Below are 15,677 nucleotides of genomic sequence, written 5' to 3'. Positions count from 1 at the left end.
ACCAGAACTCTCAAGTTAAAGTTACTTCGTTTAAAACTGTTCAGGTTTAACTTTCTATTTTAAAGTCGTTTTCTTCCATTTTCTCGTCAACTCATCAGATAAACATAAATATCAGATCCAGATCTGACAGGTTTTTATTGTTTTGTTATTTTTATTAATGCTTCTTATGTCCCTTCATCCAGAAAGATCATTTCCCATAATTATTTTGAAGGAACATGTTGTCACTTCCTTTATTTAACTGTGGTTGGTTTAAAGAAATATAAAGTAACATCAGAGCCGTTTTCATTTTTTAAAGATGCTTCATGATATTCTCAGTGCTTCTTGTTCCCCTTTAACAGAATACTAATGAGTTGCAGTCCGGCCATTCTACACTCTACCATCCATCTACACAAGAATGGTAGGATGTAGAATGGTCTGACTTTAAGGAACCCAGAAGTTTAACATCCTGTGGTGGGACACTGGTGGCTAATGCTCTGACTGTCAGACCATTCTACACAGACGAATGGTAGACTGATTGGACTGTCTGGAACCAGGAACTTAACATCCTAAGGTGGGACGCCGGCAGCTAATAAGGGCTACAGCTAATGTTTGACAGCTAAGGCTCTGACTGTCAGACCATTCTACCATTCATTTGTGTAGGATGATAGAATGTAGAATGGTCTGACAGTCAGATGGTTGAGTCTGAATGTAGAATGTAGAATGGTCTGACTATGTGAAAAACCAGGAACTTATGCTCTAACTGTCTGATTGATTCTGACTCAACCATCTGACAGTCAGACCATTCATCTGTGTTGGATGGTAGACTGTAGAATGGTCCAACTGTGAGAAACCAGGAACTTTAGCATCCTGTGGTGGACGCTGGTGGCTAGTAAGTCATACTGTCAGGCCATTCTGCCTTTCATCTGTGTAGGATAGTAGAATGTAAAATGGTCTGACAGTGACAGAAACCAGGGCCGTTAAAAGCCTGTTGTGGGACGCCGGCTACTAATGCTCTGACTGTCAGACCATTCTACACAGATGAATGGTAGAATAGTCTGACTTTCTGGAAACAGGAACCAGGAACTGAACATCCTGTGGTGGGATGTTGGCAGCTAATAAGGCCTACAGCTAATGGTTGACAGCTAATGCTCTCTCAGACCATTCTACACAGATGAAAGGAAGGATGGTCTGACTGTCAGACCATTCTTCATCTGTGTAAGATAGTAGAATGTACATTTGTCTAACTATGGGAAAAACGAGGAACTGAACATCCTGTGGTGGGACGCCGGCGGCTAATAAGACCTACAGCTAATGATTGACAGCTAATGCTCTGACAGTCAGACTATTTTACAGCCGGACCATTCATCTGTGTAGAATGGTGTGACTGTGTGAGAAACCAGGAAGCAGAAACTTTGACATTCTGTGGTGCACACCGGCGGCTAATAAGGTCTACAACTAATGGCTGACAGTTAATACTCTGACTGTCAGACCCTTCTACATTCCACTATCCTATACAGATGAATGGTAGACTATAGAATGGTCTGACAGTGAGAAACCAGGACCTTTCTTATTCTGTGATGGGACGCCGGTAACTAATAAGGTCTACAGCTAATGGTTGACAGCTAATGCTCTGACAGTCAGACCATTCTACCATTCCTCTGTGTAGGATAGTAGAATGTAGAATGGTCTAACTATAGGAGAAACCAGGAACTTTAGCATCCTGTGGTGGGAGATAATAAGGTCTACAGCTAATGGTCTGACAGTCAGACCATTCTACACAGATGGATGGTAGACTGTAGAATGATCTAACTGTAGAATGGTCTGACTGTAGAATGGTAGAATGTAGAATGGTAGACTGTAGAATGGTCTGACAGTGACAGGAACCAGGAACTTTAGCATCCTGCAGTGGACGCCGGTGGCTAATGTCTGTGAGTTGACAGAAGACAAAACCAGAAGGTGTTTCTTTTCTCAGACTTCCTTTCTGAGATTTTAGTGAATCAGCTGAAGGTTTTTCCGAGTGTTTCAGCATCTCAAACACGTATTACGTCGACGTTCTTTAATTTCCTCATCGATCTGAACTCAACTCTGCTGGAATCTAAAGCTGAACTCTGCTGTTTGTTTTCTGTTTCTTTTCCACCGGAGGAAATTTTTATGCTTCACATAAAAAAAAACAAACAAACGTGTTCTTCTTTTCCCGTCGCCATGGAAACCACGGACCCCCGAGTTCCCGCTGTCACCGTGGCGACCAACCAGAACCTCCTGTTGTAAATCTGTTCCTCTGTTGACCTGTTGATCTGCTAGAAGACCAGAACCGTTCCTCTGTTAACCTGTTTCCTATGTGTAGTTTTACATTTAGCTGGTGTAGTACTCTGTAGTACTGTGTAGTACTGTATAGTACTGGGTATGGAGGACTGAAAGTACCAAAATACTACGTAAATGATTACAGAAAGGTGATGTCATCGACTGATGCCCCAGAAACATGTAAAGAAATACAGAAAAATGCTCAAATAAAATGCTAAATTAATTAAAAATTAGATGAGAAAGTATCATTTAATGCCTATATTTATGATTTATGTTGTTTGGAACACATTTACCAGCTTATTACTGTATTTACTGAGTTATTTATTGAGTGATTTGTACATTTATTGTATTATTTGTGTATTTATTGAGTTATTATTGTAGTTATTTGCATATTTATTGAGTTATTTGTGTACTTATTGTATTATTTGTGTATTTATTGAGTTATTTCTGTATTTATTGAGTTATTTCTGTATTTATTTTTTTAATTTATTTTTTGATTTTATTATCCCTTATTAATCCCACGAGGGGAAATTCTGATTTTTGCATCTCTCCCCAATTGGGGGAGTCAGAGCGATGGGTCAGCCGCAGTACAGCGCCCCCTGGAGCAGGAAGAGTTAAAGGCCTTCAAGGGCCCAACAGTGGCCGCATCGGGGCTTGAACCTCTGACCTTCTGATCAGTAGTCCAGAGACTTAACCGTTGCGCCACCACTGCCCCATTTATTGAGTTATTTGTGTATTTATTGAGTTATTTGTGTATTTATTGTGTATTTATCGTGTTATTTGTGTATTTATTGTGTATTTATTGTGTTTAATCCATCCGTCTGAACAGCTGCTGGCATTTCCGTCGTTTTTAGAAAACTGTGGTTTCACTGAAAAAACCATAAACTTCCTGAACTCAGCGCTTCTGCTTTCAGAGAAAACAGTTTAAATGTTGTCTTAGAGCAGAAAATAATAAAAAATAACGTTTATTAATCTGATATGAAGTCTGACCTGAGATCAGATTTAAAGTTTCACAGCTTCAAAGACCAAAATATATACACTTCAGAGAAAAATGTCTGTAATTTTACTTCCAGTAATGTTTGATCTGTATCGTTTTGTCTCATGTTTGTAGTTTTGTGGCCTATTTGAGTTGTTTTGCTTCGTTTCTGACTGTTTCATGTCTTGTTTTTTTGCAGTTTTCTGTTGTTTTTGTTGTTTTATTTAGTTTTTTGGACATTTCGTCTCACTTTTGTGTCTCTTTGTGATAATTTCGTGTCTTTGTTTTTTCTCTACATATTATAAATATTTTTGTCATTTTGCGTCTTTTTGTGACAGTTTTATCTCCTCATCCTGTAGATGTTTTTCTGTCTCCATGTTTCCTCTCTACTCTGCTCATCATCAGTAGATGTTCCACCATGCCGGATGGATCTCCAACAACCTGATCCTCTGGTACGGTGGCCGAGAGGTGCAAACCAAATTTACATAATGCAAAACACTTTTACAACCTCCAAGACAAATTTACAAGCGACAAAACACTTTTACAAGTTCGAAAACACTTTTACAAGTCCGAAAACACTTTTACAAAGCCAAATGTAACCGGAAAGGGAATGTCCCAACTCCGGGTTTGAACCGGAAGTGACAACGAGGAGCGGCTAATGCAACTTTTGGTTGTTGTTGATGGTGAACCAAGCGAGCGGGTGATGTTTTGCCCGTTTTGTGGGGAACATATGAACCGATTGACGCGGTTTTGTTTTTCGTGTGGACGGTCTTTAGAGTGTTTAAATGGCGCAGATCAGACCGACAGAGTGCATTAGCCGCTCCTCGTCGTCACTTCCGCTTCAGCCCCGGAGTTGGGACATTCCCTTTCCGATTACATTTGGCTTTGTAAAAGTGTTTTCGGACTTGTAAAAGTGTTTTCGGACTTGTAAAAGTGTTTTCGAACTTGTAAAAGTGTTTTGTCGCTTGTAAATTTGTCTTGGAGGTTGTAAAAGTGTTTTGCATTATGTAAAAGTGTTTTTAGATTTGTAAAAGTGTTTTCGAACTTGTAAAAGTGTTTTGTCGCTTGTAAATTTGTCTTGGAGGTTGTAAAAGTGTTTTGCATTATGTAAATTTGGTTTGCACCTCTCGGCCACCGTACTCTGGTCACTGTTTCTGCTGTATTTATTTGATTGGCTTTCCTCTCCAGAACCATCAGAAAGTTAAACCTGAGAATTTTTCAGTGTTCCTGGATACAGAATGTTTCCTTCTCAGACTCATGATGAACCTGATGACCTTCATGTAGCCGAGGATGTAAAACGGATCTAAGGAACCGACTCACTGTTGAAGTGAACTTCCAGGAAACTTTAACTTGGTTCTGCTTCTGAGAGGTTCTGGTCTGGAGCTTCGTTTAGAACCTGGTTCGTCGGGTTGGGGTTCTGGTGGAGGAGTCGAGATCCTTAAAGGTTCAAACCCAAAGACCAAAACCAGCTGAAAAACTGATCCAGACCAGGATAACCAGTCCAGAACTGTACTTGATGAGGTCCAGAACTATTCTAGACAAAGTCCAGAACTATTCTAGATGAGGTCCAGAACTATTCTAGACGAAGTCCAGAACTATTGTAGATGAAGTTCAAAAGTATTCTAGACGAAGTCCAGAACTATTCTACATGAAGTCCAGAACTATTCTAGATGAGGTCCAGAACTATTCTAGATGAAGTCTAGAACTATTCTAGATGAGGTCCAGAACTATTCTAAACGAACTCTAGAACTATTCTAGACGAGGTCCAGAACTATTCTAGATGAGGTCCAGAACTATTCTAGATGAGGTCCAGAACTATTCTAAACGAACTCTAGAACTATTCTAGATGAGGTCCAGAACTATTCTAGATGAGGTCCAGAACTATTCTAAATGAAGTCTAGAACTATTCTAGACGAACTCTAGAACTATTCTAGACGAGGTCCAGAACTATTCTAGACGAGGTCCAGAACTATTCTAGATGATGTCCAGAACTATTCTAGATGAAGTCTAGAACTTTTCTAGATGAGGTCCAGAACTATTCTTGATGAGGTCCAAAACTGAGTGCACAGCCTAGTCCAGAACCAGTTCTAAACCCAGTCCAGGACCAAAGGTTCTTGGTTCCAGGTTGAAGGTGTTTGTGGTCTTTATGATGGTTCAGAGTTCTGATGTTGGAGATTAGGTCAGAACCTGTAGAACTTCATGAACATGGAGTTGCAGCATTCAGGTGTTTTAGATGTCTTCAGGTGTTTCAGGTCTTTCAGGTCTTTAGATGTTTAGGTGTCTTCAGTAGTCTTCAGTAGTCTTCAGATGTCTTCAGATGTCTTCTGGAGTCTCGTGTCTCTGAACTTGTTGCTCGTTGGAGGAGCTCTGCGGGGGGCAGTGCGCATGCTCCGTGGGCATGTTGGAGCAGCTTTCATGTGTCGGTCTGAACACCTCCGCTCACTTCCTGCTTTTAACCCGCGGTGTTCGGAGGGAGGAGCCGAGCCGAGTCGAGCGGAGTGAGAGCAGCTCCGGAGAAGGTCCGACCTGCAGGACGGTCCCGGTCCCGTTTCTGCCTCCTGCTGAGAGCCCGTCCGGATCCGCCCGGCGGGTCCCTGAACGCACCACCTGAATGTGACAGGAGTCGGGCTGAACTTTGAGCGGCTCTCTGACGCCCTGAGGCCGGGGAGGGAGCCTCCTGTCCGGCCGCCGCTGCACCGACGCCCCGCTGAGCAGCTCCGGGACCGGCAGCATGTCGGACTCCGCGTCCAGCTTCCTGCACATCGGAGACATCGTGTCTCTGTACGCCGAGGGGTCCGTGAACGGATTCATCAGCACCCTGGGGTGAGTCCGAACCGGAGATCCACCTTAAATCAGCTGGTTCAGGTTTAATAAAGATCATCCACATTACTGATCTGAACTGATCAAAGTCCATCAATAAGAAAAATTTAACTGGTTTTAACGTCAAATAATTAAAAAGAAGAGAAGAAAAAGATGACAATTAAAAGTGTGAAAAGTTTCCCAACTGATTAGAAAATAATAAAAGTAGCAGAAATATTCAGTGTTCAGGAATGATTCAATAAAACCTCAAACATGTTGAATAAAGGAGCGTTTAATTCCAGTTTAACGAGTTTATCAGCAGCTTTAACTGATCACTTAATAATAAATCAATGAAATCATCAGACTGGTAATTATTTATGATTTATTCATGGTTTCTGTTAGTTTTAAAGCAGAAATTAGGAACAAAATCAAAGATCTGCATTAAAGAAGAGTCATTTTGCTGCTTTTCAAACTAAATATTTCAGGTTCTGGACATTAGAGCGTCACGTTTTAGTAAATTTATTATGTTTTATCAACCAAACGACTAGAATTAATAGAAATATTTGCTGTTTGTTAAAGGTTCTTTTCACCGCATCGATCAGATAGAAGTTTAGAATCAGAAGGAAAATAAAGTTTAACAGATAAATAAATAGAAATAGAAAAGATTCTGATGACAAATATCATTAATAAATACAGAATTACTTACAAAGGACTCCGTTTTATTACGTCTAACCTCCAGATGTTTGAAAAAGACTCATTAGAAGTGAGTTTAATTAGAAGAAAAATCCAAATAATTAAGTGACTGAAAAGTATAAATATTAAATCTGAGGTTTGAAGTATAAATAAATTAAAAAAACTGAATGAAGAGTCAGATAAATAAACAGGAACAGAAATAAATGAGTTTAGGTTGAATATAAACCAACTTAAACACCAACAGAGACCAAAGTAAAAGAACAAATCAGCTGTAAAATGATCAATAATGTTCAAAAATAAAGTTTAATATTTAAAACTCTGTTTCAGAACGACATCTATCAGCTGATTTAACCCAGAAAGGCAGGAATTAAACCAACATTTCTGTAAAATGAGATGTTTTAAGAATAATAATCAAATTAATTCAGATTTAATTACATCTGAAACTCAAAAACTTTGATAAAAAATCAACAAAAACTCAAACTGAGCTGCTGGAGTCCAACAGATGAAATAATTAGAATATTTTTTAATGATGTTAATGTGAATTAATATTCATTTAAGTAAACTGGAGCTTTGCAGCCAAAAGAAGCTTCATTTTCATGTTTTTTAGGATCGGATGATGACAGAATGTTGTAGAGGTCAACTTTTATGTCATTTTGGAGCTTTTTTATGTTTAAATGTAAAATTAACAAGGAGCTAAACGCTAAAACATTCTTTGTTCATTGTTTGATCATCAGAGTCAGTAAAAAACAAAACTGACCTGTTTTAAATTTTGAAAACATGGGAAAAAAAAATTTCACAGTGAAACTTCTGATGTCCACATTTTCAACATTTTGGGAAATTTTTGAACATTTTTTGGTGGAAAAAAAAGAAATATATATAAAAAAAAGTGAATTTCGCTAGGATTTTTTGACTGTTCTTAAAGAAAATATTAGAAGTTTTACTGATATATATGGAATCACTATAGATATTTTTTAAGGATTTTTTTTTGGAAAATTTGTACTTATTTTTAAAAAATATTTACAAGAATTTTCTTGACAAATTTTGGGGATTTTCTTAAAATAAAACTTTTAAGGAATTATTGGAATTTTCTTCCTGAAGGTTTTGCAAATTTGGGGAATTTTTTTGCTGAATTTTTGGATTTTTTTCGAGGAAACAATATTTTTTGGTGCCCGTAAATGAGGAGGCTTAAACGTTGTCTTTAATTCATTAAAATATTCTGTTTGTGACTCAAACTGTCGCTACATTAAAGTTTTCTATTGAAAAAAATGCTAAGAACAAACATTTTTCTGCAGGTTTGAACTACAAATGTTAGCGAACAGGAGCCAAAACTACACTGTAACAAATTGCTGTAAAAATACAGCATATTTTGTACAGTAATATACCGTTCTTTGTAAATACAGCTGAATACTGTAAATTCACATGTTTTTCAAGAACAAAACATTAACAGCAAGCTACCGTACAATCTTACAGCAGATTACAGTATTTTTCTGGTTTGGGTTGATTTGAGTGACTGTTGCTGCAGTCCGACTGTTACTCGTCTCAGCAAGTCTTCCTGCACATCACCACATTTAGCAAACAGCCAACACAAAGAAGTGACGAAATAGGTTTAAAATAGTATGTATCAGTGATTTTACTCATTTCTGAGGGAAGATGTGGAGAAAAGGAAGAACTGAGGACGACGATTTTCAGCCCTCAGACCTGCAGGGACCATCTGTAGCTGATCCATCCTGCTCCTGTTCACTGAACAAGGTAACTGTGATTATTAAAAAGTCAGCCTTACTTTTAATTCTGTCAGTCTATTTTATGTTTTATTCTTTGACAGTAACATAAATATAGCCAGTTAGTTACTGCTTGGTGTTAGCCACGAGTCGCTAGCATGAATGCTAACGTTTCCCACACTGTTAGCTAGCTAGCTAGCATGAATGCTAACGTTTCCCACACTGTTAGCTAGCTAGCTAGCTAGCATACTCTCCTTTGGCTGCAGAGTGGACAAAACTTTGGGTCTTTCTTTTAAACCAGACCAGGAAAATGAATTTCTAAGCAACCAGATCCAGCTAGGTTAAGCTATCTATCTCTGTCTTTTGTGTAATTTTCCATTAAATATCCAATGTGATGCTCCACTGATCTGTTATCAGATCTCCACATGTACTTGTCTGCATTCCACCATTTGGGTAATTTCAAGTTTTAAAAAGGTTTGTAGGATGTGTCATGTTGCTTTTCTCTCCACTTAGGAAAGGTAAACTTGCTTGTTATGCAAACGGCTGCAAAAATTTGATTTAAATGTGTATTGAACTAAACAGCTGTTTTAAGTGGAACCCTCTGTTTTGCTTAATAATTTGAGTTTCCTGTTTATTTTTGTTTGTATGTTTTTTTTGGATGAATGTGACAGAGTTCCATATTATGTTCAAGGGATCTTTGCCTACACACCTAATATATTCTTTCTTTGTCATTTCGTTGTAGACACTTTCTTGTTATTAACCCTGAGAGGGGAACAAAGGGCAGCCAGGAGAAGGTGATGTTCAAGAGGTCAGGAAGCTGTTCCAGAAAAAGGCATCTACTGTAAATCCACATGTAGCCTCCTTTATAAAAAGACTGATGGACTCTGAGTGGAACTTCATGTAAACCCACAACACCTCTCCACACAGGACCTCACTTTCACAAAGCAAAAGCCCCGTCTGCAACCAGATGTTCATGTTGTCATTTTAAGGTAACAAGTCTCAGTATTGTGTTGGGTTCAGTATAAAATACTTCAGTTCCAGGTTTGTTCCTTGGCTAGGTATTTATTGAACATGATTATGAGTTATGAAAGACTGATTCTGAAGGCAGGGTTCCTGAAATATTATATGCAATTTTTAAACAGATTGTTGACAACCTGTTAAACATCATTAACTGTTTTTATAGATTTTATTTTACAAGACTTGAATTACTTGACATTTGTTAGCTGCTGAATGTGTTCAATCAAACTCAGTGTACCTGAACTAGAACATGCACAATGGGAACCTGTTCACCATGAGGAAATCATTGTATGTTACTAAAATTGAATGGGTTAGATAGGTCAGTTTTTGAACTATGTTTGATACAGAGTTGGCTTTAATAAAAGCTTAATGTTGAAAAGTCATCTCTTGTCTGAGCCATTTCTATGCTATGCTATTTCCTGGGGCTTTCATTTTGAAAGCCCCAGGAAATAGCTCTCTAAACAGCATAATACCGTAATATTTTTTACAGTAAAAAACTGTTGTTGTAGAATACGGTAGGATTACTGTAAAATAACAGTGCGCTGCTGGCAACTTTAGCTGCCAGCTCTTTACTGTAAATTTACAGGGAAATTTCTTAGAGTGTAGCGTTAGCATGGCTAAATCACTGTTAATACAAAAGCAGCTAATGGAACAGAAGCTAGCATTAACTAAGCTAACCTACTAGCATCCAGTTAACTAATGAGCTACATAGCTAACATAGCATTAACAAGCTAAGGTAACAGCTAGAATTAGCCATAGGAGCTCAGATTAGCAAAGATTGATATATTTCTTTTAATAACTCTTTTAAATGAGTAACAGATGTTTATCCGTTCAGCTAACCAGTTACTAGTTGAGTTGGTTCAGATCTACTAGCAGGTTTAAGCTACATCCAGCTAACACCGTCTAAAACTAGCATCACATCGGCAGCGCTAAACAACTGTTCAACCAAAATTAGCGTAACTTGAACCGACAGTAACATTAACATTTAGTGATAACCAAACCAGCTAACGAGGTAAGATACACAGATAACATAGCATTAGCATGCTAATCCAAGAGCAGTGAAATGTTAGCCAACAGAAGTTAAACATATTAGGTCTGATTGCAGCTAAATAAGCTAATTAAGCTAATTACAGTATCAGGACAAAGTTCTAGATGACTACAAGTAAAGGTTGAGTTCAGATCTGTGGCTAATAGCGGCTAACAGTGGCTAGTAACGGCTAATAACAGCTAACAGCGGCTCGTAGCAGCTAATTGCGGCTAATAGCAGCTAGTAGTGGCAAATACTGAAGTAAACAGTCAAGTTTTAGAGCAGCTACTGAAATAATCAGCATCTCAAGCCTGAACATCAGCAGCTACAGACATGGATTATTGATGATTGATTGATTTAACCAGAACATTCTGACTTGTACTACAGTTTCATGACAAATCCATCAGTTTAAGGAGTTAAATTATAGTGATACTTGTTGTTTCTGGAGCTAAAATGGTCCAAATCAGCTTGTTCTTACCAAAAAATCTTCAAGTTTTTCTGACTTCTAACTTTGTAAAATAAATATTCTGGAATTTCAGAAAAAAAAATTATAAAAACCATTTTCTCACCTTTCAGTAGCGCTAACAGCTAACAGCTAACAGCTAACAGCTAGCAGCTATCTGCTAATCAGGTTGTAGAGTAAATCCTGTCAGGCTGATGTTGGAGGTTTTAACAGTCAGCAGCTATAAATGAGGATTTGTTGACATCAGAGTTTAATGAGTATTTTGGATCAGAACCAAATTTTTCTTTTTAGATTTTAGCGTCTTAACCCTTCTGTTGTCCTCATTTACGGGCCCCCAAAAATATTGTTTCCTTGTCTGAAAAAAATCCAAAAATTTAGCAAAAAAATTCCCCAAATTTCTGAAAATTTGCAAAACCTTCAGGAAGAAAATTCCAATAATTTCTTAAAAGTTTCCCTTATTTTGGTTGATGTTTTGTGAATGTACTTGAGAAACATTTTTAACATTTCTTTTTTTTCACCAAAAAACGTTCAAAAATTTCCCAAAAATGTTGAAAATGTGGACATCAGAAGTTTCACTGTGAAATTTTTTTTTTCCATGTTTTCCAACTTTAAAATGGGTCAATTCTGACCCGCAGGACAACACGAGGGTTAAACAACCAGTTTGCTGCTTTTCTTTGTAATATTTTATGAATGGGATATTAGTTCCTGTCCTCTCAGTTCAGCATTTTGTTTTTTCTTAGTGATGTTTTATGAACCAAACAACTAATCTTTGAATCAAAAATACAGTGTAACTGGCAGATTAATGAATAATGAAGAATATTCGCTGGTTTCAGTCTCATGTTTTACTACTAAAGGAGCCGGCATCTCCTCAGTGATGTTTTTGTCAGACTTTTAAGATTTTCTTGATGATTTTTATGCTGTTAATGAAGACTGAGCTGCTTCTTTACAGCATCAGATGTTGTTATTCCTCTGAGCTGCAGTTCTTCTGAAGCTTCTGTCGGTTTCTCTCTGATGTTTTGTCTGGAAGTCGAGTCGGTCGTAGGAATTTCTGGGCCTCAGCTGACGAACAAAACAACCAAACATCAGCCGATATCTCAGCCTGACCCGACACGCCCGAGGCTTCGGTTTGACAGGAAACATTCACTTAGTTAACGTCTTTATTCAGCCTCAGAGCTCTGTCCCCCCTCAGAGCTCCCTCAGAGCGCCCCCTACAGGCTTTACTGAGGGATTTTTATCTTTTGTGGTAGGAAGACAAATCGCTCTGCAGCACAGAATCTTTAAATGTGTTTAGTGATGAGAAATGAATGTTGTTTGATCAGTTTCTGAGTTTAAAGGTTCTGAGACAAAGACTTCTGAGGAGGTTCATGTCCTTCAACCAGAGCTGATGTGAGAACGTTTTTCCTACACCACTTTTAAGTCGTAGGAGCTTCAGGAGAAACCAGACGGACTTCTCTGGAAGACATTTCTAGAAATGATCTCCAGGACCTGGATGAGTTCAGCAGCAACGGGCACCATGACAAAGACTTCTGAAAAGATTAATGACCTCCAACCAGCAGTCACATACAGACTGAATGTAGTTTAATGGTTTGTGTTGTTTTGTGTCTCATTTTTATCATTTTATGTCTTGTTTTTGTCATTTTATATCTTATTTTTGTCATTTTGTGTCTCGTTTTTGTCGTTTTGTGTCTCATTTTTGTCGTTTTGTGTATTTTTGTCGTTTTGTGTCTCATTTTTGTCGTTTTGTGTCTTTTTGTCGTTTTGTGTCTCGTTTTTGTCATTTTGTGTCTCGTTTTTGTCGTTTTGTGTCTTGTCATTTTGTCTTGTCGTTTTGTGTCTCGTTTTTGTCATTTTGTGTCATATTTTTGTCGTTTTGTGTCTTGTTTTTGTCATTTTGTGTCTTGTCATTTTGTGTCTTGTTTTTGTCATTTTGTCTTGTCGTTTTGTGACTTGTTTTTGTCATTTTGTGTGTCATTTTTGTCATTTTGTGTCTCGTTTTTGTCGTTTTGTGTCTTGTCATTTTGTGTCCTGTCATTTTGTGTCTCGTTTTTGTCGTTTTTTACGTCTCGTTTTTGTCGTTTTGTCGTTTTGTGTCTCGTTTTTGTCGTTTTGTGTCTTTTTGTCATTTTGTGTCTCGTTTTTGTCATTTTGTGTCATGTTTTTGTCGTTTTGTGTCTTGTTTTTGTCCTTTTGTGGCTCGTTTTTGTTGTTTTGTGTCTTGTTTTTGTCATTTTGTGTCTCGTTTTTGTTGTTTTGCATCTTGTTTTGCGTCTTGTTTTGGTAGTTTTGTGTCTTGTTTTTGTCGTTTTTGTCGTTTTGTGTCTTGTTTTTGTCATTTAGTGTCTCGTTTTGTGTCTTGTTTTTGTGGTTTTGTGTGTCGTTTTTGTCGTTTTGTGTCTGATTGTTGTTGTTTAGTGTCTCGTTTTGTTTCTCATTTTGGTCGTTTTGTTTCTCTTTTTTGTCATTTTGTGTCATATTTTTGTCGTTTTGTGTCTTGTTTTTGTCATTTTGTGTCTTGTCATTTTGTGTCTTGTTTTTGTCATTTTGTCTTGTCATTTTGTGTCTTGTATTTGTCGTTTTGTGTGTCGTTTTTGTCATTTTGTGTCTCGTTTTTGTCGTTTTGTGTCTTGTCATTTTGTGTCTTGTCATTTTGTGTCTTGTTTTTGTCATTTTGTCTTGTCATTTTGTGTCTTGTATTTGTCGTTTTGTGTGTCGTTTTTGTCATTTTGTGTCTCGTTTTTGTCGTTTTGTGTCTTGTCGTTTTGTGTCTTGTCGTTTTGTGTCTCGTTTTTGTCATTTTTATGTCTCGTTTTTGTCGTTTTGTGTCTTTTTGTCATTTTGTGTCTCGTTTTTGTCGTTTTGTGTCTTTTTGTCGTTTTGTGTCTCGTTTTTGTCATTTTGTGTCATGTTTTTGTCGTTTTGTGTCTTGCTTTTATGGATTTGTGGCTCATTTTTGTCATTTTGTGTCTTGTTTTTGTCATTTTGTGTCTCGTTTTTGTCGTTTTGCATCTCGTTTTTCTCGTGCGTCTCGTTTTGGTCGTTCTGTGTCTTGTCGTTTTTGTCGTTTTGTGTCTCCTTTTTGTCGTTTTGTGTCTTGTTTTTGTCGTTTTCAGATCTGTAGGGATGCTTCTCTTGATGTGTTCCAGCTCCATGCTCTAGAAGCTCTTCGTGATGATGGGGTGAGGGCGACGGGCCGGTAGTCGTAGACGGTTGTAACGACAGGTTGTTTGGTGGATCAGAGGCTGGTTGTTGTCGTGAGAGGTTGAAGACCATCATGAACACCTCAACCAGTGGTCAGCTCAGGTCCTCAGATCGGTGCTCCAGTAGAGTCCCGAGCCTTCCGGTGCTTCTTTTTAACTCGTATTTCTTAAACGTCTATTAATATCTGCAGAGAGAAACTCTGGGAACATGAAGATGTGTTTTTTCTGTGACGTCGTTCAGACTCTGGCAGCTCTGATGATTGTATGGCAGGAAGAGGAAGTGGTACCGAGCATGTCCAAGAGAGATTTCACTGCCAGGCATGTGTGTGTGTGTGTGTGTGTGTGTGTGTGTGTGTGTGTGTGTGTGTGTGTGTGTGTGTGTGTGTGTGTGTGTGTGTGTGTGTGTGTGTGTGTGTGTTTTCCTGTGCGTTTGACTCCATCTTGACCTTTCCAGCTTCGACTTTCACTGATCTGAGCCTCAATAACAGGAACAATCAGTCGGTGTTGTTGGAACCTTCATGGACTCTGTCAACCTTCAGGATGTTTCTGAGTCTTTGTCCACAGTGGAGCCGCTGACATCAGCAGACAGTCGATGATGATTGGTTTTCTGGTCCAATCATTGGTCGGCTGCTACAGGTTCATAAAACAGAGTCTGTCTGGGTTCAGGGTAGACTTCCTTCAAACCATCCAAAGACACAAAGACTTCTGAGGAGGTTCCTGACCTCCAACCAGAGCTGATGTGCGAATGTTCTTCCTACACCACCTCCTATGACTAGTAAGAGCTTCAGGAGAAACCAGACGGACTTCTCTGGAAGACGTTTCTAGAAACGTCTTCCTGAAACTCCAGTTGGTTTCTCCTAAAGCTCCTACGATCACCAGGACCTGGATGTGTTTAGCAGCAACGGGCACCATGACAAAGATTTCTGAGGAGGTTAATCACCTCCAACCAGCAATCACATACAGACTGAATGGAGTTTAATTGCGTTGTTTGAGCAAATTACACTGTTCAGTACTTCATTTTCACAGCTTCAGGTATTAAAGAGAGACAAAACAACCACAAAGAGACACAAAACAACCACAAAGAGACACGAAACAACAACAGAGACACAAAATGACTACAAAGACACAAATCAGCCACCTCATTTAAAGGACTGCGTAGAACTGTAGTAGTACTGTAATGTAATAGTAATTTATAGTACTATGTAGTACTGTAGTAGTACTGTAAGGGTAATAGTAATTTATAGTACTATATAGTACTTTAGTAGTACTGTAATGTAATAGTTATTTATAGTACTATGTAGTACTGTAGTAGCACTTTAATGGTAATAGTAATTTATAGTACTATATAGTACTATAGTAGTACTGTAAGTGTAATAGTAATTTATAGTACTATGTAGTACTGTAGTAGCACTTTAATGGTAATAGTAATTTATAGTACTATATAGTACTATAGTAGTACTGTAATGGTAATAGTAATTTATAGTGCTATATAGTACTGTAGTAGTAC

General features: G+C 38.1%; 1 protein-coding gene across 2 annotated transcripts in view; it reads left to right on the top strand.

Annotated features, from left to right (window-relative positions):
* The first annotated feature begins 5,695 nt into the window (after positions 1-5,695).
* Positions 5,696-15,677, top strand: part of itpr3 (inositol 1,4,5-trisphosphate receptor, type 3) — an 83,892-nt gene continuing 73,910 nt past the window's right edge. For both annotated transcript variants that reach the window (XM_055012751.1, XM_055012750.1), the window contains exon 1: positions 5,696-6,079. In XM_055012751.1, coding sequence (XP_054868726.1) covers positions 5,988-6,079 — 92 coding nt within the window. In that variant the 5' untranslated portion in view covers positions 5,696-5,987. The remainder of the gene's footprint in view (positions 6,080-15,677) is intronic.

The sequence above is a fragment of the Amphiprion ocellaris genome, chromosome 8, assembly GCF_022539595.1.
Source record: "Amphiprion ocellaris isolate individual 3 ecotype Okinawa chromosome 8, ASM2253959v1, whole genome shotgun sequence".
Lineage (NCBI taxonomy): Eukaryota > Metazoa > Chordata > Actinopteri > Pomacentridae > Amphiprion > Amphiprion ocellaris.
This window is presented reverse-complemented; position numbering and strand designations above follow the sequence as displayed.